At 35.2% G+C, this 26,706-nt stretch overlaps 1 protein-coding gene across 11 annotated transcripts in view; it reads left to right on the forward strand.

The window, feature by feature from the left end:
- The window catches only part of ADGB (androglobin), a 103,454-nt gene that overhangs the window by 32,540 nt on the left and 44,208 nt on the right, over positions 1–26,706 (forward strand). For 9 of the 11 annotated variants that reach the window (XR_014953808.1, XR_014953809.1, XM_085575371.1 and 6 more), the window contains 8 exons: positions 2,324–2,434; positions 9,373–9,455; positions 11,770–11,947; positions 12,685–12,775; positions 15,402–15,546; positions 22,176–22,221; positions 23,746–23,911; positions 25,763–25,826. Coding sequence is in view for 9 of the 11 variants with exons in the window: in XM_085575371.1 (XP_085431497.1) it covers positions 2,324–2,434; positions 9,373–9,455; positions 11,770–11,947; positions 12,685–12,775; positions 15,402–15,546; positions 22,176–22,221; positions 23,746–23,911; positions 25,763–25,826 (884 nt within the window). In the remaining 2 variants the exon portion in view is untranslated. The remainder of the gene's footprint in view (positions 1–2,323; positions 2,435–9,372; positions 9,456–11,769; positions 11,948–12,684; positions 12,776–15,401; positions 15,547–22,175; positions 22,222–23,745; positions 23,912–25,762; positions 25,827–26,706) is intronic. The other 2 variants (XM_085575368.1, XM_085575369.1) reach the window with 1 other exon arrangement.

Genomic DNA, 26,706 nt, shown 5'->3' on the forward strand with positions numbered 1-26,706 from the left:
TGCTATCATTTTGACCCAGCCATCAGTGTGGTAGATATTTCAGAGTCTGCAGTGGACATGTCACTGGGAACAGCAATGTTGTTCATCCAACAGGGTGCTGTCATTTTTTTCCCTGAAAACAAAGTAAATGTAATCCTGCCTAAGACTTATAAATTAATTAGTAACTGAAATAGCTAAGAATCAGGGAACCACTGTGTCCAATACAGCTCTGTAATCTACAACTCTGAGGCTAAAAGTTTTGTTGAGATGTTCTGTTGATGTTTGGGATTAATGTTTGGATGACACAAAGCCATCCATGTCACCATGAGAGACAAGGACCTGAGGATCCTGGTGGGCAGCAAGCTGTCCCTGATTCAGCAGTGTGCCTGGGGGTCAAGAAAGCCGATGATGTTCTGGGATACATTAGGAAGAGCATTCCCATCAGGTCGAGGGAGCTGATCCTGCCCCTTTACTCAGTCTGCATCTGGAATGCTGTGTCCAGACCTGGACTCTTCAGCAGATTACAGACGTGGAGCTCCTGGGTGAGTCCAGCAGAGAGGGCAGTGAAGATGATTAGGAGACTGGAACATGTCTAACGAGGCAAGGCTGAGGAAGCTGGATCTGTTCAGCTTTGTGAAGAGACAACTGAGAGGAGACCTCATCAATATGTCTTAAGTGTCTAAAAGATGGGTTCCAAGAAGATGAAACCAGGCTCTGCTCCATGGTGCTGAACAATATGAGGAGAGGCAATGGGCAGAAACTGGTGCACAAGAAAATCCACCTGAACATGAGGAAGAACTTTACTGTGTGAGTGACCTAGCAGGAACACATTGCCCGGAGAGGTTTTCCCTCACTGGGAATGGCTTTAAACTGGAGATATTCAAGAACTGCCTGGATGCAATCCTGTGCCATGTGCTGGTGGAGCAGGGAGGTCAGTCCAGATTGGACCACTGTGATTCTGTGAAGCTCTATTGTGCAGTTGACACAAAGGAAGGAAGGAATGCCATCCAAAAGGACTTGGACAAACTTGAGAATTGGACCCGTGATAATCTAATGGGGTTCAGAAAGTCAAAGTGCAAGGTGCTGCGCCTGGATTGAAACAATCTGAAGCATGAGTACAGACTGGAAAAAGAACTGAGAGCTGCCCTGTGGAGAAGAACATGGGCAGTCTGGTGGACAAGAGGCAGTACATGAGCCAGCAGCATGTTCTCACAGCCCAGAAAGGCATTTGTATCCTAGGCTGCATCCAAAGCAGTGTGGCCAGCAGGATGAGGAAGGTGAGTCTCCCCCTCTGCTCTGCTCTTCTGAGACCCGAAACTGGAGTGAAGCATCCAGCTCTGGGGTCCCAGCACAAGAAAGACATCGACCTGTTGGAACGAGTCCTGAGGAGGGCCACTAAAATGATCAGAGGGCTGGAGAACCTTTCCTATGAAGGCAGTCAGAAAGCTGGGATTGTTCAGCCTAGAGAAGAGAAGGCTTTGGAGAGATCTTAGAGCACTTTCCAGTACTTAAAGGGGGCTTACCAGAGAGCTGGAGTGGGACTTTTTGCAAGGGCATGTAGTCATAGAACAAGAGTGAATAGCTTTAAAGTCACAGAGAGCAGATTTAGATTGAGTATTGGAAGGAAATTCTTTCTCACAATAGAGAGCTCCTGACACAGATTCCTCAAAGTTCTGGTTGCCCAGTTTGTGGAAGAGGTCAAGGCCAGGATGGGACTTTGAGCAACCTGCTCTAATGGAAGGTCTCCCTGAACACATCAGGGGAGTTGGAACTAGATGATCTTCAAGGTCCTTTCCAACCCAAGCCATTCCATGATTCTATGATTTTTTTTAAAATGCATTTAAGAAGTCTTTTCCTGTAGTCCAAGTTCTAAGACTTCAAATAATGTTTGGTCTGTGGGAGAGGTTCTACTTCCATGTCCATTGGGAATCTATACATTGTCCATGTGAATTGTTTTCTTTGTAATTGCTGATGCATGAGAGCAAGGACATGAAGAAAATATTTGGCACAGTGCCAGAAATACAATGATTTGTTACATTGTAGTAAGGACATAAAAGTTTTGCAGTAACTCAAAGGTGGAACTGAAGCCTTTCTGGCTCCTTCTCAGTAAATCTTCATTTACATCCTAAGGACTACTTTTAATTTTTTATTTATTTTATATTTATTTTAATTAAATTATATTAGTTTTTTATTATATCTCAACCCTTGACTTTAAAGAGTTTGTGGTTGATTGTTTTTAAAATTTATCTAAAATCTTATTAAAGCATTTATACTGTATGACATTTGATGATTGAAAGTTTTTATCTGAGGAAGAAAAATATTTAACCTTTATTTTGCTTAATAGAAAAAGCAGAGCAGAAAAAAGTAGGAAAGAAAAAAAAAGGAAGAGAGAAAGAAAAAGGCAAGGGAGCAGAAAAGCTGGCAAAAGCCCAAGGCCTTCAGGACTTAACTAAAAGTAAGTCCTGTTGTTTTGAAGCTAAAAATACAGACAAGAGTTATATGTAAAGTAAAAGGCTTTGCTTTTATTTGGTTTTGAACTTAACTGGGGGGAGGTTGTATTTACTTTTTTTGGTTTAAATCATAGTAGTTATTTATAGCTCACATTATATACTGAAGTCATTCTAACCTAATCTGCAACATAGATTAAAAATAGTATATTGCAGTATTTTCCTTTAGTGGCAAACTGCCTTACAGTTGTTCTGTGTTTAAAAAAACATTAATCCTTCCTCTTTTGTAATTTATTTGTTTAATATCTACTTTATACACAAAATTGCAATTGGAAAAATCAGAAACGCTTCTTTGTCAAAGGGCAGGGGAGCCGGGGGGGAGGCAGAAATATTTGATAGAATTCACTCCATGATGTAAATCTAAATTTTTTAAAATCTTTGTCCACGAAATACATAGTGGTGAATTTGATTCCTGTATTGATATATTCATAAGAGCATAAAAATTAAGTAAATTCTTGCTTTGTGCATTTATATTTAATGTTAAAAGCAAACAAACAAAAAAACTCAAGAAAATAAATTTTAAACAAATTACAAATAAATCTTAATCAGACAGCTAAACAACCAACCAAGATATTTCAAATTTATTAGCATAAACTATAGAAGATCTTCAGAAATGTACAACAAGTTTATATGCTCTTGGCTTTGCTTATGTTTGGATACATGTGGCATTTCCATGTGACTAGCAGCAAAAGCCACTTATTAACTGGAATAATTTGCAGTTGTAAATCAATAGGTGAGAATATGTAGAACATCTTCCCTAAAGGAAATAACTGCAAAGCAGAAATGAAATTTACTACATAAATGGCATTCCTGCTTCTTGATTTGAATAATTGGCATTCCTGCTTCTTGATTTAAATAATTTTAAACTACAGCAAACTAAGATTGTGGTTTGTCATCAGCAAATATATTTCTTTAAATTCCTACCTTACATACCACTAAATTAGTTAAACAGCAGTAAATTTTAAAATATATTGCAGGAATGTAGTTTGCTTTAGTGTAACTGTGGAATAGGAAATGAGGTGTTTCATGTGAATATAAGTAAAGTGACTAACTAGTACTCAAGCATGTGATGGAGAAAAGAAAGCACAAGGGAAGCAAAAGGATCTAAGGTATGCATTCTAGAAAGTGTGCAAAATGAGTGAAAGCGCATTAAAAAACAGAGGCAGTGCTTCTATGTGATAAGTGACATGATATTTAGATCTTTATCCTGCCACTTAAAGCACAATCATTGTTTTTTTTCTGAAAGCCAATTAGTGTCCTGTGAAGAGGTTTTTTAGAAATATTATTAATTCAGGTCTCAAGTACACTGATCAGAGAACTATTTTATCCTAAGTTTGAACCAAAAATGACTAGGGAGAAGAGGTAGGTATCTCTATAGTAATAAAGCAAATTTAAAATTATTAGAATGAAAGGGAAAAAAAAGGGAATTGGAAGTTTGATGTAATACTGAATTATGATGCATTTTTGTTGTGAGAGTGTAGCCAAAAGAGGGAAATCTTGCAAGCTTTATAAGACACACGGTCTGCAGAGTGGCCCAGGACAGCAGAACCATTGTTGTGCATAAAATAGCATCTGAAACTAGGTCTTGATTCAAAGTCAGAGTCCAGAGGTAGTAGTTGTAAAATGTTTCTGAATTGATCTGGTGGAATTTTGTAACAGTGACTTTACTTAATGCAGCAATACTTTTTTCTTTTTTTTTTTTTTCATTTTAAGTAATGTGAAAACTGTTTCATTTCCAGCATGATAAAAGTGCTTACTTCCCTTCTGCAAGTTTTCACTCTGCCTGTTGACTGTTAACTTCAAGGGATTTTTTCTTCTTGTCATAAATATTGACTGTTTCTAAAGAGATACTCAACTACTCCAGATATTATTTATATTTGACTTTTAAAATGGCAAAACTTTCTGTATTTGTTGCATTGTATATTCATGGCCTTGTTATTCATGACACATTGAAGTACCAGTTACTTCTAAGTACTTGGAAACTTCTCTTACAGGCTTTTGATTTTGTGTGGGCTGTAGTGTTGTGGTGAATTGATGCTGTCAGCTAAGCCACCACCTGGTCACTCCCCACAGTGGGATGGGGCAGAGAATGAGGACTGAATCATTTGTCCACCCTCAGTGTTCTTGCTGGGGTAGTGGAGTGAGAAACAGAGGATTTATTGGTGTGTGGCTCAGCTCAGCAGTCACTGACATACTCGTATGTTACCCCAGTGTTTTGGTGATGTATCTAAAACAGCACCACAAAGGCTGCCCTGATGAAAGTTCAAACCTGGCCTGCTCCAGTATAAACATATGCAGATCTGAACTACTTGCACAGTCAGACCAATGCCTGCTGCACCCCACAAAAACAGTATGAGTAGCAGGATCATTGAAGCATTGAACTTGTTTCTCTATTCATCCAGTTGTGTGCATCCAGCTGAATAACAAGCCTTTGATATGGTCAGTCTGAACCTTTCTGGAGAGCAACCAACTTTGTCTTTGATAAAGGACTTCTCTGACTGACTTTTGATCTGACTTTATCAGTCACCAGGCTTTGGGAAGTTTTGGCAGACAATTCATATGTTTCTACTGTACTTTTCCACTCAGCAGCTTTTTCTTCTGGTAACAGACCTTTCATACTTACGGTATCCCTCTGTTTTATGAGCAGTTATTACACTGAAATGATATGATGTGAGATGAGGGTGCAAAGTGACACAGCGTCCCAGGCAGGTGCACAGCAGAGCTGCTTTATTGTAAAAAACAGGCCTTTTTTATGCAGTCAGGCCTTTATAAGATTTAAATCATAAAAAATATATATACTTTTAAATTATAAGAAACATAATTCAACCAACCACCACACACCACGATGTGAACACGCGATGGTGATGTACCTTGTTTTTCTGCCTCTAACTTAGCTGAGTCACTTTCCCGTAGTCCTTTTCTGCTTAGCCAAAGTAGCAGGCCTGAGCCATGATTTTACAGGGCCTTCCCTTTGTAAGGTTTTACCTATATGCAGCAAGGTACTCAATCACCTTGTTCCTATGAAGAATCACTGCTTTGCTTGCATTTAGGTTTCCAAACTACTATGTCTCTTAATAATTTCTGAACTGCTGCAAAGGGAACACTATTCCATTTGAAAGGGTACTAGCTAGGAATTTGGAAGTTTGTTCTACAAATCAACTATGTGTTTTGCTAATCTCATTGTACCTTGATAAAAATTCTGTAATTAAAGACAATATTTTCTATGTCACAGAAGTGTTGAGATTATTATTATACTTAGAAGTTTTTGAAGTCAAACAAGTAGATCTGTAATCATCTGAGTCAATGAGATAAAAGTCACATAACTGTAATGTTATTATAATTTTATTTTTACCTATTCAAGAGTTTTCATTTGCAAGATGGATTGAAGCCTAATGTTTTGCTTTTTGAAGTGCATATCATTATTCTGTGATATTTATGTCACTTCTGAAGAGCACACAGGTTATTTTTCTGAAAACTCAAGAATACCTTCCAGTATGCAAAGCTAATCTGTGTCTATCACAGGCAACAGAAGTTAACATCTGAGCTGCACACCTCATGGTCAGGATATTGGGTTGGAAGTGACCTTAAAGATCATCTAGTTCCAACCCTCTGCCATGGGCAGGAACATCTTCCACTAAGCCAGAGTTCTCACAGCCTTCCCCATGCAGCCTGGCCTGGAAAACATACAGGGATGGGGCATCCATAGCTTCTCTGAGCAACCTATTCTGGTGCTTCAACATCCTCACAGTAAAGAATTTTCTTTCTACATCTAAACCTGCCCTCTTTCAGAGGGGTCAATTAAAACAATTGCCCCTTGTTCTATCACCCCATGGCCTGAAGTATCTCTCTTCAGCTTTTTTGTAAGCCCCTCTTTAGATACTGGAAGGCTACTGTAAGATCTCCCTGGAGCCTTCTCTAGTTAAGGCTTAACAACACAGACTTTTCCAGCCCTTCTTCACAGGAGAGGTTCTCCAGCCTTCACATCACATTTGTGGTCCTCATCTGGAATCATTAGTCCTTGAAAAGTTATACTACACCATCAGCTCTTGTTTGATAGATAAATACTTAGTAGAAACATTAAGAGAGAGAAAATTATTTGCAAATCATATGTAAAACACATGATAAACAAATAAAAATGGTTAAGATCTATTAAAACCAACAATTTTAATTCCTGGCCTTTTTAAGGGATTGAATATGTATTTTACATGGATCAATTAAAATCTCTCCCTTCTTGAAGAGACTGAAGCATTTTTTTTTTGGTTGTTTTAGTGCTCATTCTCTGTAAGTGAATTTGCAAAGCTGCAAGTGTGAAATATAAGTACCTACATGGATTCAGAATTTTTTAACAAAGCACTCCAGAATTCTTATATCCACACTGATGGATAGAAATAATAGACTTTGCTGAATCTGTTTTGTTATACTGTGTATTATAACATTTTTCATCTAAGTGCAATTTTATAAAGGCTATCATTTTTAACTAGTTTCCCCAAATGCTGAATCCACACCTATCATCATTATACTTGGTGCCAAATAATTTTCATACATTGTTCCTCATTTTTTGTACAGTGAAAAAAGATCAAATAATATGTAATTTTTAAAGCTGCTGGTATAATGTACTACTGTTGTAATAGTATTATTAAAGTGGATATGATGTGTCTGGTTAATCATTTGCATGCTCTAAAATTTGTTCATTGCTGTTTATTGTCTGCCTTGCAGACATTTTATTTCACAACCCATCTGTACTGAATATGACAGCTTTACATTCCACCTGGTATTTGATGAAATACTTTTATTTCAGAAATACTTCTCACATGCAATGAGATTGGTATGCCTTATGGCACATACTGTTCTGTAATGTGCAGGACATCATAGCTAATATCGCTGTGTTTGTAGCAAATCAGATATATTGGTAAGAAATTAACGTTAACTATAGCCTTGCTTTTGAATAAGTTGAAACCCACACCTAACACAAGAGCTGTGGTTAACATAGGACTCACAAGCATGCAGTGAGAAAAATTAAGAATCCATTGGAAAGTAAGTCTTACTTGCCTTTAGCTTATATTTAATTTGGTAATTGAATTCCTGGAAGAATATATAAGATGCAAAGATATACTTTGAGAATAAAATATTGCATGCCCTCTAAATAAATAGAGTTTAGGTCTGAAAAATCATATTTTCCAGATACTTGCCTATTTATATGCAGATAGCTTTGTTTTATTTCACTTCACAGAAAATACCTATTAGTGCAACTTCCAGTTGAATATTTATTAGATGGGGATGGGATTTGTTAGATGGGGATAGAATCATAGAATCATTTAGGTTTGAAAAGACCTCTAAGTTCATTGAATCCAGCTGTTAACCTGTATTGCCAAGCCTACCACTAAACCACATTCCTCAGTACCACATCTACATATCTTTTAAATACCTCTTGGAATGATGGCTCAGCCACTTCCTTGGGCAGCGTGTTCCAATAATTAACAACTATTCTTTGAAGAATTTTTTCCTAAAAAACATTCTGCTGAAAAACAGTTGTCGCAACCTGTGTACTGAAATCTTGTCTCTGAGTTTTCTGAGATGACTAAGGTAAAGTAGAAAGAAGTAGATACCTTTCTTTTTTTTGATGTCTTTTTATTAAAACCAGAGATGTATATTTCAAGTTTTATGTTTTAGACTTTTAATTTCCCTTCAGCATGAACAGACTATTAGACATCCTTGTCTTCTTTTCATGATTCTTAGCAGTGGCTTGTGGGAGTATGGATTCTGAGAGAATAGAGACAGTGCTGAAGGCAATCTTGCCCCTGAGGAGTTGCAGCTGTACCAATTACAAAAGAGTAGGAACAGCCTTGCCTTTAATATGTCACAGCTGTGTCCAGTAAGGATGGGTGTTATAAAAGAGTGGCTCAGCTGGTTGAGAGAGAGTTGGAGTCACTTGGCTGTGCTGCTGTGAGGAGAAAGGGTCGGGCAGCTGTGCAGAAGGAAGAGAAAAGGATTCAGTGTTGTGAGAAGTCAGAGAGAAGGTATGAAAGTCTTACAGTAAGATAATAAACTAACAATGAGTGCTCCCATCCACTGTTGATTGGTGCCAAGCACCAGCACCAACAACTGGTAGCCTGTATGGGGATGAGTTCTGACAGTGGCTTCTTTCACAGATAAGAGTAGGAGATGATTATATGTTTGCCTAGTGTAACAGATTTCTGGGGTTAACAAAGTGCATTTGCCCCTTTTTATATTCCTTGCCTATAGCAAAATTACATGCAAACATGCTTCTATAAGGTATGTGGAATAAGAGCTTCATTCCTTCTGAGGCAGCTATTGTTATCTCTATTTTTTCATCTGCTTGACAAAAGTGCAGTAACCAGGCACTCAAGTTACTTATCTCAATCTTCAAATGTCTTGGCAGCAGTGGTCAGAGCTCTGGCTTTGGAGACTTTTGTTAGCAAGGTCAAGTATTGCCTTTACTGGTGAGAAGTGTTTAGCTAGTACTGACCAATCAGAAGGTTTTTACTTCATCTACACAGATTATGTGTATTGTTTTCTTTATGCTAGTATCTCCTGGTTTTAAAATTTTGAAGTAAAACAAAAAAATAATGTTGAAAGGTACCTCGCTATCTCTCATCTGTCATATTTTTAAATTGTATTTTCTGTCACTCATTTATGAAAAATAAGTAAATTATTTGTGCTGTTGATGATTTAAATGAGGTGTTTTTTTCCATCAGTGGCTTATTTTCAAAGTGCATTACAATGAGCTCCTCTTTTGAGTAAAATAACAGACAAAGAAAATAGTAATAAAAATAAGACAGAGAAAGCACAATAATGTAGTGTGAGCTACAGCTATGTTTTTTTACTCTGTACCATGTTCTAAAGCATTTTGATGTTTTCTGTGTAGAAACCCAGCCAGAAATGGTTGTGTATGCTGGCTGTATACCGCTTCATTTGTTTGAAGAGGACATTTTTTTATTAACACAAATGGTAAGTTCTGTGCTCTCAGGACAGGAAAGCATTACTTATTTTGTTATCAGAGTGTTTAATTTTATTGCAACAATATTGTAACAAAAATAATGCAGTTAGCACAGTGAAACAGTCACTAGATGATGACTGTCAGTTAAATTTATATTTTGGTACTTCTGTGTTCTGAACATGCATTTCACTGCCAAAGCCTGCTGATTTTACTGAGTTTTCCTCCACATTCTTCAGGATTCCAGAAGCTGAAGTCTCATAGGAGAGACTAGATATGGACTAGAAAATGTATCATGATGAGATACTTCCAAATGGAAAGTCTAATTATTTTAAGGACTAGTTGAAAAACAAGATTCCCTGTGTGTTGTTTGTTGTTATATAAGAAATAGTCTGTTTATATCTATTTCTGACATCAGTGTTGTAACTGGTAAAAGCAGCTAGAAAAAGTGTAGCGCTTAATGCAGCTGGGGTAAAAAGAGCACTTAAATTTCCACTTTGTCACTCACACTCCTCAGAAAGCTTTTTATAATGCCAGAGCAGGCTTTCTTGAGTTGATTATTAATTAGGTTTATTTTTTTTTTGGTACATTTAAATTAAATTTTATCATAGTTAGATCATTACATTTTAAGCTGCCTTCTCAGGAAACTGGTAAGCTTCATAGAGAAACTTCCAGAAATGTTTTGCAGGTGTTATGCTTTAGTGCACTTAATTCTTGCACTATTTTTTTTAAATTGTGCTGTGTAATTTATGCAATTTTGAATATTAACATGTTATCTGTAATATTATTTTAATTTATTTTAATTAAGGTTTTAGCAATATTGTCTTTTTGCTAATAATAAGTAACACTAGTCATCAAAAGGCAAGTGGAAGTGGGGACATGGGCTTTTATCTTTCCTGCCACCTAACATCCTGAGTCTTAAACTTGACTACAGTCTGTTGGGATATAGAGATTACTGAAAAAGAGGTATGGCAGACCAAATAAGATGAGACAGATGTATCTATATGTCTAAACTAGTATTTTAGCAGAGACTTGATCGAAAAATGGAATTTGACAGAAGTTAAATATAGAAGTGTAGAGGATTTCTTATGGATAAACCCCCACCATTTTCAAGCTGTATTAAAGGGCTGAGGAAAATGACACTGATTGAAATAAAGTTTAGAAAATTAATTCACTGGGGTAAGAGTTGCTCCCTAAACTGGGAGAAAATGTTGTCATTCACTGCAGTTGTGCCAGAATTTTTCTCCCAGATTTTTGCAGTATCCATTTTATCTTTACTTTCTAGTATGGATTTCCTTGGATTGTGGTGGCTTGAATTTGTCTTAGTTTACTCAAATAAAATGAAAAAAAAAAAAATCAGTAATTGTGTCATACAAGTGTGTACTATACTCAATAGCTAAATTCTCTTTTATGACACCTAACTGGTTATCTTCAAAATCCTTTTCAATCTTGGATGTTTTAACTGGCATTTTTAATTTAAATCATTCTTCACTCTTCAACTAACTGACATCCACAACATTGTTCTCTACAGAGTTCATAAATACAGAGCCAAAGGAACATTTTTAAAATTAGCAGAAGTGATATGAGACTTGCTGAGGAGTATGTTAAAGAAATAAGTTACTGTTGATTTATTTAGCATGTGTGCTTTTAAAATTAAAAGGATGGTCTAACTACTGTTTTTTTTAATCTTGTAACAGATGTTTCAGTTGAGATGTTAAGTACTAGACCATTATTATTTTAGTGGGAAGAGCACCACTCGATGTCCACATGTAAAATTGTTACTAAGTCTGTTGCGAAGGGCTTTGGTATACAGGTCAACTGAACTGTCTTTAATATGTTTTATAAATGATCCATCAAATAAAAATCTTAGTTTTAGTGATGTGTTGGTTCAAAACAATACATTATGGAGTTTTTACTAGGTATCTAAATGACCAATTGATTTTAGGATTCTTCCACTTTATAAATTCAGCATGAAGTAAGGACTTTTTTCCCTAAGAAAGTGTTTTTAAGTATGATTATTTAAAAGAAAGTATTGTGCCTATTGCTTTCTTACGTATTCATTGTATGTTATGGTTATATAAGTAAGTTAAAAGTAAGTGATGAATCTATTATAAAAAGTAAAATGCATGTAAACACCAAAGTATAATTCTTGTGCTGAATATCAAATTCTGATCATGTTTTAGGATAGTTTTTCCAGGTGGACTATATTAATTTCATTTGTTATGCAAGCTATTAGATTCCTTTGTGTGCATACTGTTCTTGTGTGTTAGACAGGCATAAGGAGAAATAAGATCTGACCCAGTCAGGTTATCCTTCTGTGTTCCATAGGCTGATTCTTCAGAGAAGATGAGGCAATATGGGCTTTCCCATATACACAACCATCCTGTCCTGATTACTAGAACTAGGTCCTGTCCTCTTGTAGCACCTCCAGAACCACCACCACCACTTCCACCTTGGAAGCTTTTCCGTCTGAAAAAGCAAGTTGTTGTGACATCTGAACCCCAAGGTCTGTCTACTAAAAACTGCAAAATAAATTTGTAATTACATTGTAATTATTTCAGGACTGTACTTATCATCTGTTAGCTCAATTTCAATTGAACTCAATTTTGTATTACTTCCTCTTAGCCATATTTCCTATATGCTTTGCGAAATGTCTTAATTTATGTTGAGAAAAGCACTATAGTGGAGCAGATGAAGAGGGCATGTTATCAGAGTAATACAGAAGCTCTCTGATGCAGAACCATGAAAGCTTCTGAATACCTTTTAAAAATTTAAAGTATGTGACTAGTCCTGCTGCATCAACTCGTGGTTGTAGAGTAATTTTTTTTCTAGGGTTGTCTGTACTGCATAGTGGAGTTAGATTATATGAGATAGCTTGAGCATGAAAGTGTTACAGGCAGGCTTGCAAAGTATACTGGGATGAGAAATAGAGGAAATTGGCAAAGGCAAAAAGTGCTGTCATAGTTGTTTTGAGCTAACCTGGCCAACCTTATATGTAAATTAGGCACAACTAATTTGCAGGCCACTACTTTGCGAGCTGTGGATCAGAGTGTAAAGCATTTATTTTTTCATGATATGTCACCTGGAACCACCCCTGTTTTTTCTGTTCCATTCAAGTGCATGGGCATAATACTTGGAAAATTATTTAGGGGTGATTAATCCTATTTAGAAATTATTTCTCAACAATAATAGTATTAAATACTTTTATGAATGAAAATATTTAACAACTTGCTTTTTTCCCAGAGCCTGTGGTAGAGAAACCTGAAAAATATGTTGAGATCGCTAGCCTATTTTTTAAATACAAATTGGATATTATCAAAATTCCAACAGACATGTAAGTATATAATGTTGTTTCAGCATTAGCATTGTGAAAGTACAATGGCTTATCTTTACTTGTGTCACAAGGAAAAACTGCTTAGATCATGTCTGAAGCACATCAGGACAAAGCATTCTGTTGATGTTTTGGTGTCACATAATTGAAGAGCTATCAGTGAACTGTAAATTTAGGACCAATATTGGCAATATAACAGCTAAGTTTTTATACTAGATGCTTATAAAATGCTAATAAACACCTAAAAACTTCTGAACACCTTCCTGCAGCTAATCCCGAGAAGTTCTAATTGGGCACACAGATGCATATATATGCAATTATACTTACCCTCCATATATATGCAATTATACATTGAGGCTTACAAACACTTCCTGTTTTGGAAGTGCAGCACACACTTCCTGTTGGAGGTGTGAGTCTCTGGGCTTAGCTGTTTCTCCCTACATTCTCTTCATGACTGCACTGAGAAAGCTTCCTAGGGGGTGGACATGCCCACGTGTCCCCACTTGTCACAGCCAGTACACCTAGGCAGATGCACTTCTCAGGGCTTCCAACACTGGAGGACAGACAGTGGTGTCAGGCAAAGACACGGTACAATATTCTCTACCCAGTGGGTCCAAAGATGTATGATTTCTGCTAGATTACTTCTGCCAGAAATAAGAATATTCTATCAAGTATTTCAAATTTTTCCTCAAACTACTTGTCATTTTTTCATTCTAACACATAACAAGGAAATAATTGACTAGCCAGTCAGTATTTTCATGGGCATCTCAACTTTGATATGGAACATGTAATGTTTATGAATAAAAGAGGCTGTTCTCTGTTCATGATTGTTATTACAACAGGCCTCAGAGTGTAGATGAAGCAGCTTATGGTCAAAACACAGCTTTATATAAACACCTTGTGTTAAAGACTGTTCGGAAGTCCTATAAGACCTTGAAAACCAAAGTCTTTATATAGGGTGTCTTAGAAGTTTCAGAAATTGTTGTATTTATGACTTCTAGTCAATCTTCCATGTTCAGCATAATACTTGCTTCTTGACAACAAAAGATTACCATAAAATGTATCAGAGCTGTGGTTTTTTTTCCACAGGACACTTCTGTTTCAGCTTATGATGTGAACAGTCAGACAAGTTCTAGAATTATTAGTACTGTATTTTATTCTGATTTGGCTTCTGTCACAAAGAATTGAATGTATCTTATTACCCAGTGTACACCAAAAGGTTTATGTCATTTTGGAAATGATTTTCCTGAGACTTGAATCCAAAAATAGGTTGCGAATTGTTGGAGATCTTTGTATTTTCTTGGGGTGTGTACACTTTTTGTTGAGTACATCTCTAAATAAACTGACTAAATGACATATGTGGCAGGTTCTATATTTTTATCATCATAATTGGATGGACAGCTAATAAACCCATTTGATATTTTAAATTTTTTTGTACAGCAGCATTTGTCCATGGGTGACATGATCTTAAAATATTCTGGGAGTGTAATTGTTTTGCTGATACAGCTGCATTTTGTTAGTTAAAAGTACTTAAATTACTACTTGTTTTCAAGCAGTAGGAGTAGAAATACATTATAATGCTCTAAGCAATTAACAGGCTATCAAAGTAATGAGAGATTTTATAATGAAGATGTTGAAGTATTTGCACTTTAACAGATTTTATATTGTTTTTTCATATTTGATAGATTGCTTCATAGTCAACCCGTTTGAGGAAGGATAGTTTATTCAATATGCTAAGTTTCCATGACAATTAGCTACTTTAATCTTTGTGATTTAATTATTAGGCAGTAGCAAAAAACATATAGCAGGTATTAACATTTTGTTCAAATAATATAGCTGTGTAAATGAGATAAGGGAGTTAGATACACAGTTGGGACCGAAAGTTTTTAATCTCTTCCTTTTCTTCTAATAAATTATTTTGAAATGCTGAAATGCAAGATAATTTTGCCTGTTACTGCAAAAGATCTTGATCTTTCATTATCTCAGCCTTTAGAAAGTGGGCTAGATAACACATGTTTAGATTTTAATTTGTTCTTTATTGCTGTAATAGCGCAATTACATACTTAAGTCTAATTAGCATGTATGCAAAATTGTTTTGGTCTTGTTCTTCATTTAACAAGCAAAGAGTTACTTATATTTCCTTCAGTTTTTACTCCTGCCTCTAGTGAAGTCAGCAACAAAGCTTTCTTTTGCTAGTACCAGAATAGGCCTGCATAGGTTTCCTTGGTTATCCTGTGTTTTAGGTAGCTATGGAGACCCATTTTGAGGGAAAAGACAAAAAGTATTCTGATACAAAACACTTTAATTTTTTGCCTTACCTCCATTAAGTAGTATTTTTTTCTTGTCTAGGGGTCATAGTAATTTATTAACTTCTGACATTGTCTAGTTTTCAGCTGGCTTGGGTTTTGCTTTTTTGAGGGCTAGTTAAGAGGTCATTCTATCAAAAGTGTGTGTAGTGCCAAGCCAGTAATGACAAGAAATATATGAAGATATGGATTCTGTGCTTCCCTAGGAATCTTTCAAAATAAAGGAGACACAAATTAACTATTCTGTAAAGAATAGTTATGAAGACTGTCATTTGAAATAAAATATATGGATTGAAATATTTCCATTCTCTTTTATTATTTAGCTGCTTTCCACAGTCTATCCTCAAAAAAGGATTTAAGCCTATATCCCGTCTTACTACTGTTACTGAAACTGATGAAAATGAAAGTGGCAGTAATGGGGATATGAATCAAAATGGGAGACACTCAAATGCAGAAGATTATTCTAAGGTAATATTTCTATTTTTTTAACTTGACCTAGTTTTATATTACAGAGATTGAAAGACAAAATAGAAACTATTTAAGACTGAAATATGTTTTCAAAAGCATTTTAGAAAGCTTTTTCCCTTGCTATTTAAGTAACTTCCCTACCCTTTCAATTTTATAATTATATTGATGTGCATTGGGTGGGAAATCTTTCTTAATACCTTATCTTTATTTTTTATGATTTTCACTCACATTATGAAAGTTCTGTTGCTAACACTGTCATGGTTTTGCTCTTTAAAATCCTTTTGATGAGAGTATCTTAAAAAGATAGTCTGCAGTGTTTTAAATAAATCTTTGTTTATATTATGAATGGTTTTTTTTGACTGTCATGCAAGATGTACCTAGTCATGTGACTAGAAAAATGTAAACTTTATTTACACATGCCTTAAAAAGTCATCCTCATTTAGGACTGAATAGAAAGACTTCTGGCTAGATCTGGAAAAAGTGGCAGAGCTTCTCTGCTCAGTCGGCCTGCTCTTAAATTTCAGAAGCCCTGGATTCTAAAGGAATCTTCAGCTATGATTTAGACTCTCAGGCTTCCTGTGCAACTCTCTGAGGGAATGACATTCCTCCAAACAAGTTCACTAGATACAGCACTGACTACAAGTTGGCTCAAATAGTATAAGCCAATGCTAGTTATTAGGTAGAAGTCTCCACTGTAATTTTCCAAGATAGATAAGATTTATTTTACCTAAGTTTAATTAAACATTACCAGGATGACTTTGGGAAGTTGTAATTACTGGTTTTTGTAATACTTTTTTTTTCCTTGATTCTGTTTTTAAATTGGAGTGCGTATATGATGCCAAAGTCTGCTTTTAGATAATTTTTTAAAAAATGCTCTTCTAATATTTAATCTTACATGTTTAATAGAGAAAAAAATGATACTTTCAAAGACCTTCTGAACAATATATTTAATGAAAAATATTTCATATAGGGAAATAATTGGCAAAATAGAGAGATAAATACTCACTTAAAAAGAAACAGAGCTCTCCTCAAGTTATTTAATTTGCTCGACACCTACAAAAAAACTCAATGTGGCAGTGCCAGCATCTCTTGAATTTCATTCTTACTGCAGCAAACACTACTCAGAAGACCATTTGAAAGCATTTCTCTTTTGGCTTTATATTTTTAAATGAATAGGAAATAATTTTCTGTGTAATTTTTGGAGTGTCTACTTTTTCTCTGCACAGTACACTCATACCATTTTTATATTTCAGGTCTAAATGAATACTGTGTGTTTAGATAATGTACATGTGTGGATATCCTTAGTGGATTTAATGATTTTAAAATAAGGCAATTCTGCAGTGAAGAATACTTTACAATAGAATATATCTATGACCTGTGATTCTGTGATATATTTAGCTCTTCAGTATATTGTGTGAATTTTATAAACAATAATTTAGTACATCACCTTTAAAATACTTTTAATAATGGCATAATACAAAAATCATTACAAAAAGCAGCAGGGTAAAAAGGAGCTGTAAGTATGTCTTGACTTGGGACAAATTTGGAAGAAAGCTTCTGAAATTAGGTCCCTCTAGAAAGCAAATTGAAGTGGCCCCTCCTTCCCCCTAGTTTGGGAAGGATTTTCTTGGAGAAAAGTGGAAAAAACTGTTTATTTAACAAGCAAAGTATTCAAAAACATGAAAAAATCAAATAATATTGAAGAATGGAACCTCTTGCTGTTCTGAAGAGATGGCAAATTCAGAAAGTCCTTTTTGTGGGCTGTAGGTCAGCTTGCTCAGTCTCTTATCAGTGTCTCCTGCTCTGGAAAATACTGCGTCCCAGGCCCCAGTGGGCCACAGTGTGAGCTTCCAATATTTTTTCTAAATTTTCAGTCCAGAACAAATTTGAACAGTTCCAAAAAGTCCCAACAACCTACAGTCCAAAAAAGTCTCTGCTTCAGCTAGCAAAAAAAACTAACTAAAAGCAAAAGAAAGCTTTCTCTCACTGTCCATGCTGCAAACAACCAAAAGAAAGAATGCACCAAAAGAGAGAATGTGAACCATCAAGTGCAATTTCTGCAAACTATGCGCTTCTTCTCTCCCCACCTTCACTCTGGAACCAATCTTAAAAGTGCAAAACATAACATCCAACATAAACAGAACGGACATTTAGAAAAACAAGCATCAGAAAACCACCCTCAAAGTAGCATCCTATAGTGTGTAATAATTATTGTTTTCATTACTTCAGCTTCTAGGTGTACAAATACAGATTTGACTAGTTGCAAATTAATAGAAGCTTATGTACTGGAAGCATCAAAGGAGTGTGAAACAACCCTTAGATTTTTCTCCCCTAGTCCAAGAGTGCTTTAGAAGGTAGATCACAGTAGGACATACAGTCAAGGAGAGACAAGGGTGAGTATGAAAATACTTGAGAGAGACACTGATAAAGCAGGAGTTGTTGGAAGAAGATGTGAATGAGATGTAGGCAGAGGGCAATCTGATTCAGACATGAAATTTAAGAAGTTATGAACAGCTAATTGACTTGTACATGTACTTTACTTTTTTCCCTTAATTTAAACCTCAGTTGAAAAATGCTGTGCCTGTTAATAGCTAAAGTATGCAAGTAGAACTTCATTTTTACAGATTGGAAAAGAAAATGCTTTTTACTTGGAGGACAATCTTTTTTTCCACATTAAATCTTTTTTTTACGTTAAATCTTTCATCAACAAAATTATGTGGATACCTCTGGAAAACTCATAAAGAAAGAGCTTGCTTTCTGTAGTTTGAAAACTTGATATAATAATATATGCTTTTTAAAAACAAGTAAATTAGTGATTAAAAAGTAAACACGGAAAGAGAAACTTTGATATTCCAAATTCACTATATTATATATTTTTAGAATTTTGTATTGCAATATACTAAATGTGAATAACTTTTCCTCCATTTTAAACTGTATGATTACTAGTCAGGAGACATTGGTTTTAAAACCTTTGATACAGATTTGGTAGATCCTTGGGATACAGCAGTTGTATGCTTTAAGCTGACTGAAATTCAGTCAACTGCTGTGCCAGACGCTCGAAGTTTTTACTGGCGTATTTTAATTTGCTCCAATGTAAACTGCGTGAAGTAATGTTACTGAATATCTGATTTGCTGTTTCTAAGGTCTGTTGTCACAGAAACAGAGACTAGTGATACATGAAAGACAAAATTCTAGGAGCTGGATGTACTTTGTTTGAAAAATATGAAGCTGAAAGTATCTGTCATGTCTTCAAAGTATCATGCTAAAAAGTAGCAATGCTTCATTATTGAATTTTTCAAATTTTTTTCTTTTTTTTTTTTTCCTTTCTCATTTGCTGATTTTATGGTCCTGGAAGCATTTGCATTAGAGAAAAATATTTTAAAATATATAATTTTGGCAGTTAAATTGATCTTGAACCACTGTTTTTAAGAATATGCATTTTGTTAATTTTTTGCTTAAAAACTCAATAACATCGGGTCAAATTCTTATATTGAGAGGTTCTCTTTTAATTCTTGTTCAATAGAAAGTAATTTAGGAAGTGTAGGACATATTGAAATACATGTGAAAGTACATTGTGTCCAGGAAAAAAAAACAAAACTGTCATCACATATAAGTTGCACAGTCTTGCAGATTTCTGCAACAGTAATTTTGTCAAACACTTCTGAGAAAAAGATGATCCTGGAGTAGATAGATGTTTCCTTGCAGATCTGCCATTTTGCCTATGGAATTTTCAGTCGGATTTGCCATTCATTGAAGGAAGTATTTCTCCCAGAATCTGTGTGCATCATTCCATGTTCACAGCTGGACCTAAGTATTGTCTAATTTATTTCTTTACAAGGTGCTGTGGCAGCAGAGCTGACTTTTCAGGCAATGTGTGCTCATTAAGAAGGAAAAATAAGTTTATTTTCTCTTTGTGTGCCATTGTCTTAGGTGCAGTACATGAGGCAATAGTATAATAGAATGAGAACTTGACACTCCAGTTGTCTCCAAGTCAGTGAAGATTAGGTAGATGAACACATCCTGTACCATTCAAAAAGCAGACAGCTTTTGACTGTGTTATGTTTGTGCTCCAAAAACTGAGTAAATGAGCCTATGGGATTCTCTATACAGCTGTGGTTAGACTGGTTTCATAGCTCTGACTGCATAAAGTTACTAATCATCCAGATTTTCCAGGGCGCATTCTCCTTCTTGACTGGGAATTCTGTTGATGCAGTTTTTGAGGATTTTCTGTATTTCTCCATGCTTTCCTGCTGCCAACTGTTACTACTGACAAAGTAGCTGTGTATTAAGCTACCTCATGTTCATACTAGAAGTGTGGATCATGTGTACTGTCCATGAGCAGCATATTGGGCAAAAAGTGCTAGATTTGTTGTACAGGTGTTGTAGTCTCCAGGGCTTATACAGTAGATCTCATACTTTTTATACTTTGGATATTCCCAGGATTTCTGAGAATAAACTCAATAAATTGTACAACTGACATCTGTTTGGTAAGTCCCGTGACTCCCACAAGAAATTTGGCAACATTGGAATCTTGAAAGTTGTAGGCTCACATGGAGAAACATGACAGCTCTGTGCATGTACTTCCAAAGTCACAGTTTAAAGGGAAGGGATAGTCCATGTGATTTTTCAGATTCATATGCTGAGACATGACTCTCAATGTGACAAGTGATCACAGCTTGACTTATTCTGTGTGTACAGAATTCTGCAAACAGAATGTATTTCAGTACATGGGTATTTGCGAGATTCTATGGTGTCCTTTTCAGCTCATAGAAAACCAAGAAATTAAGATTATAAATAACTGTCTAATGCAATATATTTCAATTACTAAATTCTTAATCCAAGTGTTAACAATTTCAGCAGTGTCTTAATTTTTCTCTTAATTGTTCTTAATTTTAGATCCATCCCCAGCTTTGACTCAAGAACATTAAAAAAAAAAAACCAAAAGCCCATAACAGATTTGGAATAGAATTTCAGATTTGTGCTGTGCAAAAGTACGACTTTCAAATTTCCATAATAAACAATATTATAGTTAAATTATGTGTATTAAATTATTTGCCACTTTTAGTTTTGGGATAGAGACTCTTAAATTTGTATTTTGTTTCCTCAGCTCTTTCCTTTGTTAATTCAGAGAATATCAAACACCTAAAATTTTGCCAGAGGTGAGATTCCTGAGCCTGTTCCCATGTCCTGAGCCCATAGAAATTCTGTAAAATGCTCCAGGAAGACTTTTACATAGGAAGCCATAAGTTTTTCCTCTAAGGAAGCATTCACAGGTCCCTTCACATAATGTATGCAGGGTAGTCTGTAATAGGAGGGTTGAGGCAGACCCGGATTTCCAGCACAATCACTTTGTGCAAGATTTAGGTACTGTTGTGACCTGCCATCCAGGTCACAAATTATGTCTAAATTATGTCAGTCTGCCCTTTATAATGTATTTCTTGGTTGTATTGAAAAAGCATAAAAGCTCCAAGTCAGCAAGCTCCCATAGCTCCTCTTTGAAATGCAGAACAGAAAATCACTCTGTGTGTCCAGCTGCTGGCCAGGTCAATGCTACCAGCTTCAGCATCAGCATCTTTAAAACACAAAAATATATAAGGGTATGCATGAGGAGTGGGGAGAAGGGTGACAAATCTAGGTAAAGGGAGACCTGGGATGAAAGGAAGCTTGCAAATTTGTTTGTAATAGGTTTTTTAGGCTTTAATATTTGTCTTTGCAAAGGCAAAGCTAGTCCAGCTAAGCCATTAATTGTACCATATTCAAATAGGAAGTAAACTGGAAACTGTGCAATCTCTTTCTCCTGCCCAACCTCACAAAATATAAAAAAATAGAGGTGGAAGTGACTTTCAGTGTACGTGATATTGCAGACAAGAGGGCAGTCCAGAAGGAAGGATGACTAGGCACACATTTTTAAATCAAAGATTTTAATCTCTCAAAAACAAGGACCCTGTCTTTGTAAATTTAATGAGTGGACTTTCTGAAAAGCAGGCTAACTTCATTTGAACTTCAAGCATCACCAGCTATATTGCATTAATATTCAGCAATTCTAGCTTGGAACTGGGGTTGACCAGGATAAAGTTGTTTGCCAGAAGCATTAAAAAAAGAGGTTACTTTTTATTTATACAGTGATAGAAAACAAAAGATGTGATTATAATAAAGGATGCTGTTGCTAATCACAGTTGTGTACTGTCACTTGCACAGCAAGAAACGCTTGTTGGAAAAGGAGTCCTCTATAATTTTTTCAAGAATGGAAACAAAAAAAATGGAATTGATTGTAGGATATGAACATTACTTCTTAGAATAAAACTTACTTTATTGTCAAAAACCAGTAATATCAATTGTTTTAATAGTGAAGTGGTAGGTATATGAAACAGCTTTTATCTCACATTGCAGATGACATATACTTCTCTAGAGAAACATCAGTCTGCCTGTTGCTGATATGTATGTATTATGATAAAATTTGCTACTTTTATTTTTCATTTGAAAACCTAGCCCAAGCTGATGATAACTTACCAGCTTGTTTCTCTGTCTGTGGAAGAACTGCCCCAAAATCATATATTTTCTCTAACAAAATAATGCAAGATTATAATCACCATAATTGTGTTTTCTTGTTTTATTTTTTCACTGTGTAGGAGACCATTCCCTTGTTGCAACAAAATGCAGAGGTACCCAGTAAAGGTAAGTGTGTGTAAAGTTAACAGTGAGAGTTTTGCCAGTCCCATGTTGTATGGTGTCCATGTTAATCCTCATGTACATGTATCAGCAGTCTTACTTATTTGTGGGTGTTAGTTTTACAGAAAAATGTTTCAAAGAACTGTTATAGCATGTATAATTATGGAGAGTAAAATCTTCAGTTTGGTGTTCAAAAAAATTCAAACACTTCTCTTAAGTTACTCTCAGGGAAAATGCAGTGGATTTGGTACAGAGAGCGCTTTTTTAATAACTGTGAATGATAGTATTTTTTTTTTTTTCCTGAAAAATGGCACAAAAAGAAAGATAACCAAAAAACAGCTTTCATTTTAATGCATGTTCCTTTGAAATGTGTTTTACATCACTATTTGAAAGGTATTCAAAAATGTTTTGAAACTAATACCTTGTTTTTTATATTACTTTGAATGTTTGAAGGATTTGGTCAGAAAAAAAAGAGGATCTTAAAAATAAGAGCACTATGGTTGTTTTACTGGAAACCTAATACCTATGCTAACTTAAATTGAAGAGAAAGTGTAGATTTTCTAGCTTTCAGGTAGTTTTTCTATAGTTGAAAGAAAGGAAAGAGACCTTTCCTTATATTGCATTTCTTTCAGTTCTTGAAAAATAGATGCAAACTATTTTATTTTAGAGCCACACATTAGTTCTGTATTAGTGATAATTAAATATTACAAAGCACATTTAAATATAAATTATGTATGTTTCTAATAGCTTTCTCATTTGTTATATCTTATGTTTGAATATAACCTCATCTTTTTTCCTCGACAAGCATTCTGTTGAGCTATTTTCTTCTTTTTCGGTCAGGTCAAACATTTTTAGTAACTGTTTATATGAATCTTAGAATAAATGCAGAAAAAGTTATATTACAACACAAAGTCATTGAGTGATTGCAAAATCTGTCTACATATGTCCATGTTTATATTTTGATATGAGTCTGATTTTAATTCTGATTTTCCTCCAAGAAAATTAATGCAATTTAGTTCAAATCTGTTTCTGTTTAGAAGTAGTTGGACTGACTTGTGTGAGTAGCATCATAGGGGTACTAAGTACCAGAGGCAACCCTAGGCCTTTGTGTCCTCCAATTTATCTGTATTTTTTTCTGATACTTCCTTATTCACCTTTCACTGAATGAGAGCTTTGGACAAGGGGATGTATTTTTCTTTATAGAGCTGAATTTAGGTTTGCAGAAATCATATGTTTGTACACCTAACAAGCTGATATTGAAGATTCTAGGGCAAGTTCAATATGTGGCAGTTTATTGAGGCAGACTACTTGAGCAGCTACAGATGCAAACCCTAAATTTCCATATAGAGTTGCTTCTGTCACCATTTGAGCTCTTTAGGTTAGTGTGATAGCTTTTAGTTTTAAACTGTATGCACAATAACTGATGTATGGATAATTTTCTAGTAATTTTAGGATAATTTTTAAGAATGATACTACTTTAAATTGCATATTGTCACTGTATTGGCTCTGTGTGTCTTTTTGTCTTTGCAGAAAAACCTGACAATATCAGTATAGATACAAAACAAATATCAAAAAGAGCTGATACGGGTAAGAAGAGCAAGACAGGGACTAAATCAAAGGATGAAACAGCATCAGAGAATATTTCAGTTTCCAGGGAAACCTGGATTACCTTTGAAGACTTCTGCATTTGTTTCCAGTAAGGAATAGAGTGTTTGGGTTTTATTCCATACAATATACTGTATAACAATGGTAAAATTCAAAACACTGCTTTATAAAAATTGTATCTTCTTAACAGATCTGCTTTGTCTATCCTGCCTTTCAGGGTGGCTTCAAGGCTACTCTTCAGATCAGATATACTGTCCCTGTTGACAGTGAGTCTGTGGCAGCAGCCCTGCTCTGTGCCTTGGGTGTGTCCTCCAGAATACAGTGGAGAACACAACCACCAGCTCCATAAAGCAACTGTCAGACTGTCGCTGGGGTGGAAGATTGTAGGTCATGGAGTGTTGTGAGCATTAACCCACGAGGCACTGCAGGCACAGTCTGCATCAAGACAACACATTTCTAAACAAAACAAAAAAGAAAATTGTTGAAATCTGTTGCTATCAGCATAGCTTTGCTTGATCAACTAGATGTTTTGTCTCACTCCCTTTTCAATATAATTCCAAGGCATTTATGTCTCTGAAAACATAAAAAAATCTAGTGTACTTGTAGCATCATATCTTCAGCTTCTGTCTTTCAGATTTAAGGAGCCTGGTACAATACATATCCTTTAGAGAATCTAAGATTGCTGAGGGAAGTAATTTTAGCAGGGAAAATTCACTCAGCTCTTTTCTTGTTCGAATTTGTAACTGAGATTTCATTGCAAAGCTTCTATTTTCATAAAGAAGTGTTTAGACTCTACTCACTCCCTAAAGGAGCATGTATAACTTTCACACCAGCCAGCAGTACAGGAACTTTAGGAATAAAAAGTCATAGATCACTTGAGGCCTTGTTAAGATTTTAGGTAGTCCTAGGTTCAGGAAGATAGAACATTCAGAAACAAAAAGAATCACAAGCCATTTAGTTTTCTTTAAAAGTCTTGTGCACATACAGAGAATGTGAAATATGAACTTTCCATCTTATTAGCCAAATGTTAAAGTATTGTTGACCTTTTGTAGACCAGTATTAATATTAATTAAGGCAAAAAGCATTTGTCAGTTACTTATCTCTAAATGAGTGAGAGTTTGTTTTCACAGTCAACTGGTAAGGTAGCTGTTAACAGAGCATCTTCATTGACCATTGAAGAATTTATCCCTCAGAAGAAATTAGGCACCTATAATTTTCATTTTATCTGTCTGTTCGGCTGAAAGCTTTTCCTTCTCTGTCATGCCTGCCTCTCAGATACATTGAACATATAAAGCATGTTCATAGTTCATATCAACTTTGAGGAGTAGTATTTTAGTCATTGTAGGAATTGCTATGTCAGCAGCAGATCGGGATCCCAGTGGAGTTTCTGAGTAATCACAACATTGGTTCAGATCTGATTCCACCCTCAGTTAAAGCTGAAGCCATTTATGTCTCTCTTGGTGAAATCAAAATTGGAAAATTTTTTTGTCAGAAACTATATAGCTTTCTGAAGGTCTACAAACAGCAGAGAACTTAAAAAAAATCATAACATATATAAAACAGTCCATCTTTCAGTTATACTTTGTATGAAACTTAATCGCAGTGATTTTTATGTGGGCATGGATGTTTTAGAGTAGTATTAGCATTTTACCCTTTACAGATTGAAAATAAACAAATTAGTGGCCTGACCTCCAATGGAAGAGTGTAGAAATGCAGTAAATACATGAATTAATTTCAGCTGCTTTCTCTGGAGATTAATTTTATTCACCTGTTTTATGACTAAGTGTTGAACCGTTTTTTGAGAAGTAGATGTGATTGACTTGTGAAAGTAAAATTAATGACTTCTGCTATGAAATAGGCATTTATCTAAACTATGTAATTTCTACTGATAGTTTTCTTACAGTCATATATATCTTATATTTCAATTCTTTATCCTTCTTAGGAACCTGTATGTTTTCCACAAGCCACATACATATGCCTATAATTATCAGAAGACAAGTTTTACGGTAAATGATTGTATTGTGCTTTTTTTCCTCAAACTGTTACATAATTAGATAATACATATATCCTAAAGGATATTGATAGAGCATATAGAACTGCTATTACTGAAAAATAATAATGCAGAAAGATTTCTGTAGTCAATACAAATGTATGTTTGCAAGCAAATATTCAGCATTATATATGTGTGTTTAAGAAAAGGAAAAATTCTGTGGAATGCTAATGCACGATAACAAAAAAATGGCTTATGTAAAGAAAAATGATAGAGAATTGGATCTCCAACCACTCTTTATTTTGATTTAGAATAACCTTTTAACAACTTGGTGTCTAAATTGAATTTAATGATGATTCAGCTACAGAATCTGCTGTTCAGTTCTCCTTCATCTTCCCCTGTTACCTAAAACCCAAATTGTGAGTCTGTTTAGCATAACACTCCATTTTCTCTGTAGATGCCAAGTCCTTTTGCTATTTACAGCATCCTGGTGTGGGGATTTAGAAATACTCTTTAGTTACATTTGAATAATGGAATTTCTCTAAACCTGCCATTAGTTCACATTATCAGAGGTTATTCAACATGCTTGAATATCCTGTCCCAGCTCTTACTTTATAGTGTATCTGAAGGGTAATTGTAGGGTACCAAAGTGTAAATTCCAGGCATGAAGTTCATGTAAAATCCTGTACTGAGAAGGTTAACTACATGGATTAATGCTCCATAATTGCAGTACACCTGCAATTTCCCACCTCTCAGTAATCACATCACAAGAAGTGTTCCTAATGACTGCAAGATATACTTTTGTAAGCCATAATCAGCATTAAGATTGTGTAAGCCTGTGTGCTCTTGTGCCAAAAAAAACCCTAACCCTTTGCTGTAAAACTGTTTTAATTTCT

The sequence above is a fragment of the Lonchura striata genome, chromosome 3 (assembly GCF_050655825.1).
Source record: "Lonchura striata isolate lonStrDom1 chromosome 3, ASM5065582v1, whole genome shotgun sequence".
In the NCBI taxonomy this organism is placed as follows: domain Eukaryota; kingdom Metazoa; phylum Chordata; class Aves; order Passeriformes; family Estrildidae; genus Lonchura; species Lonchura striata.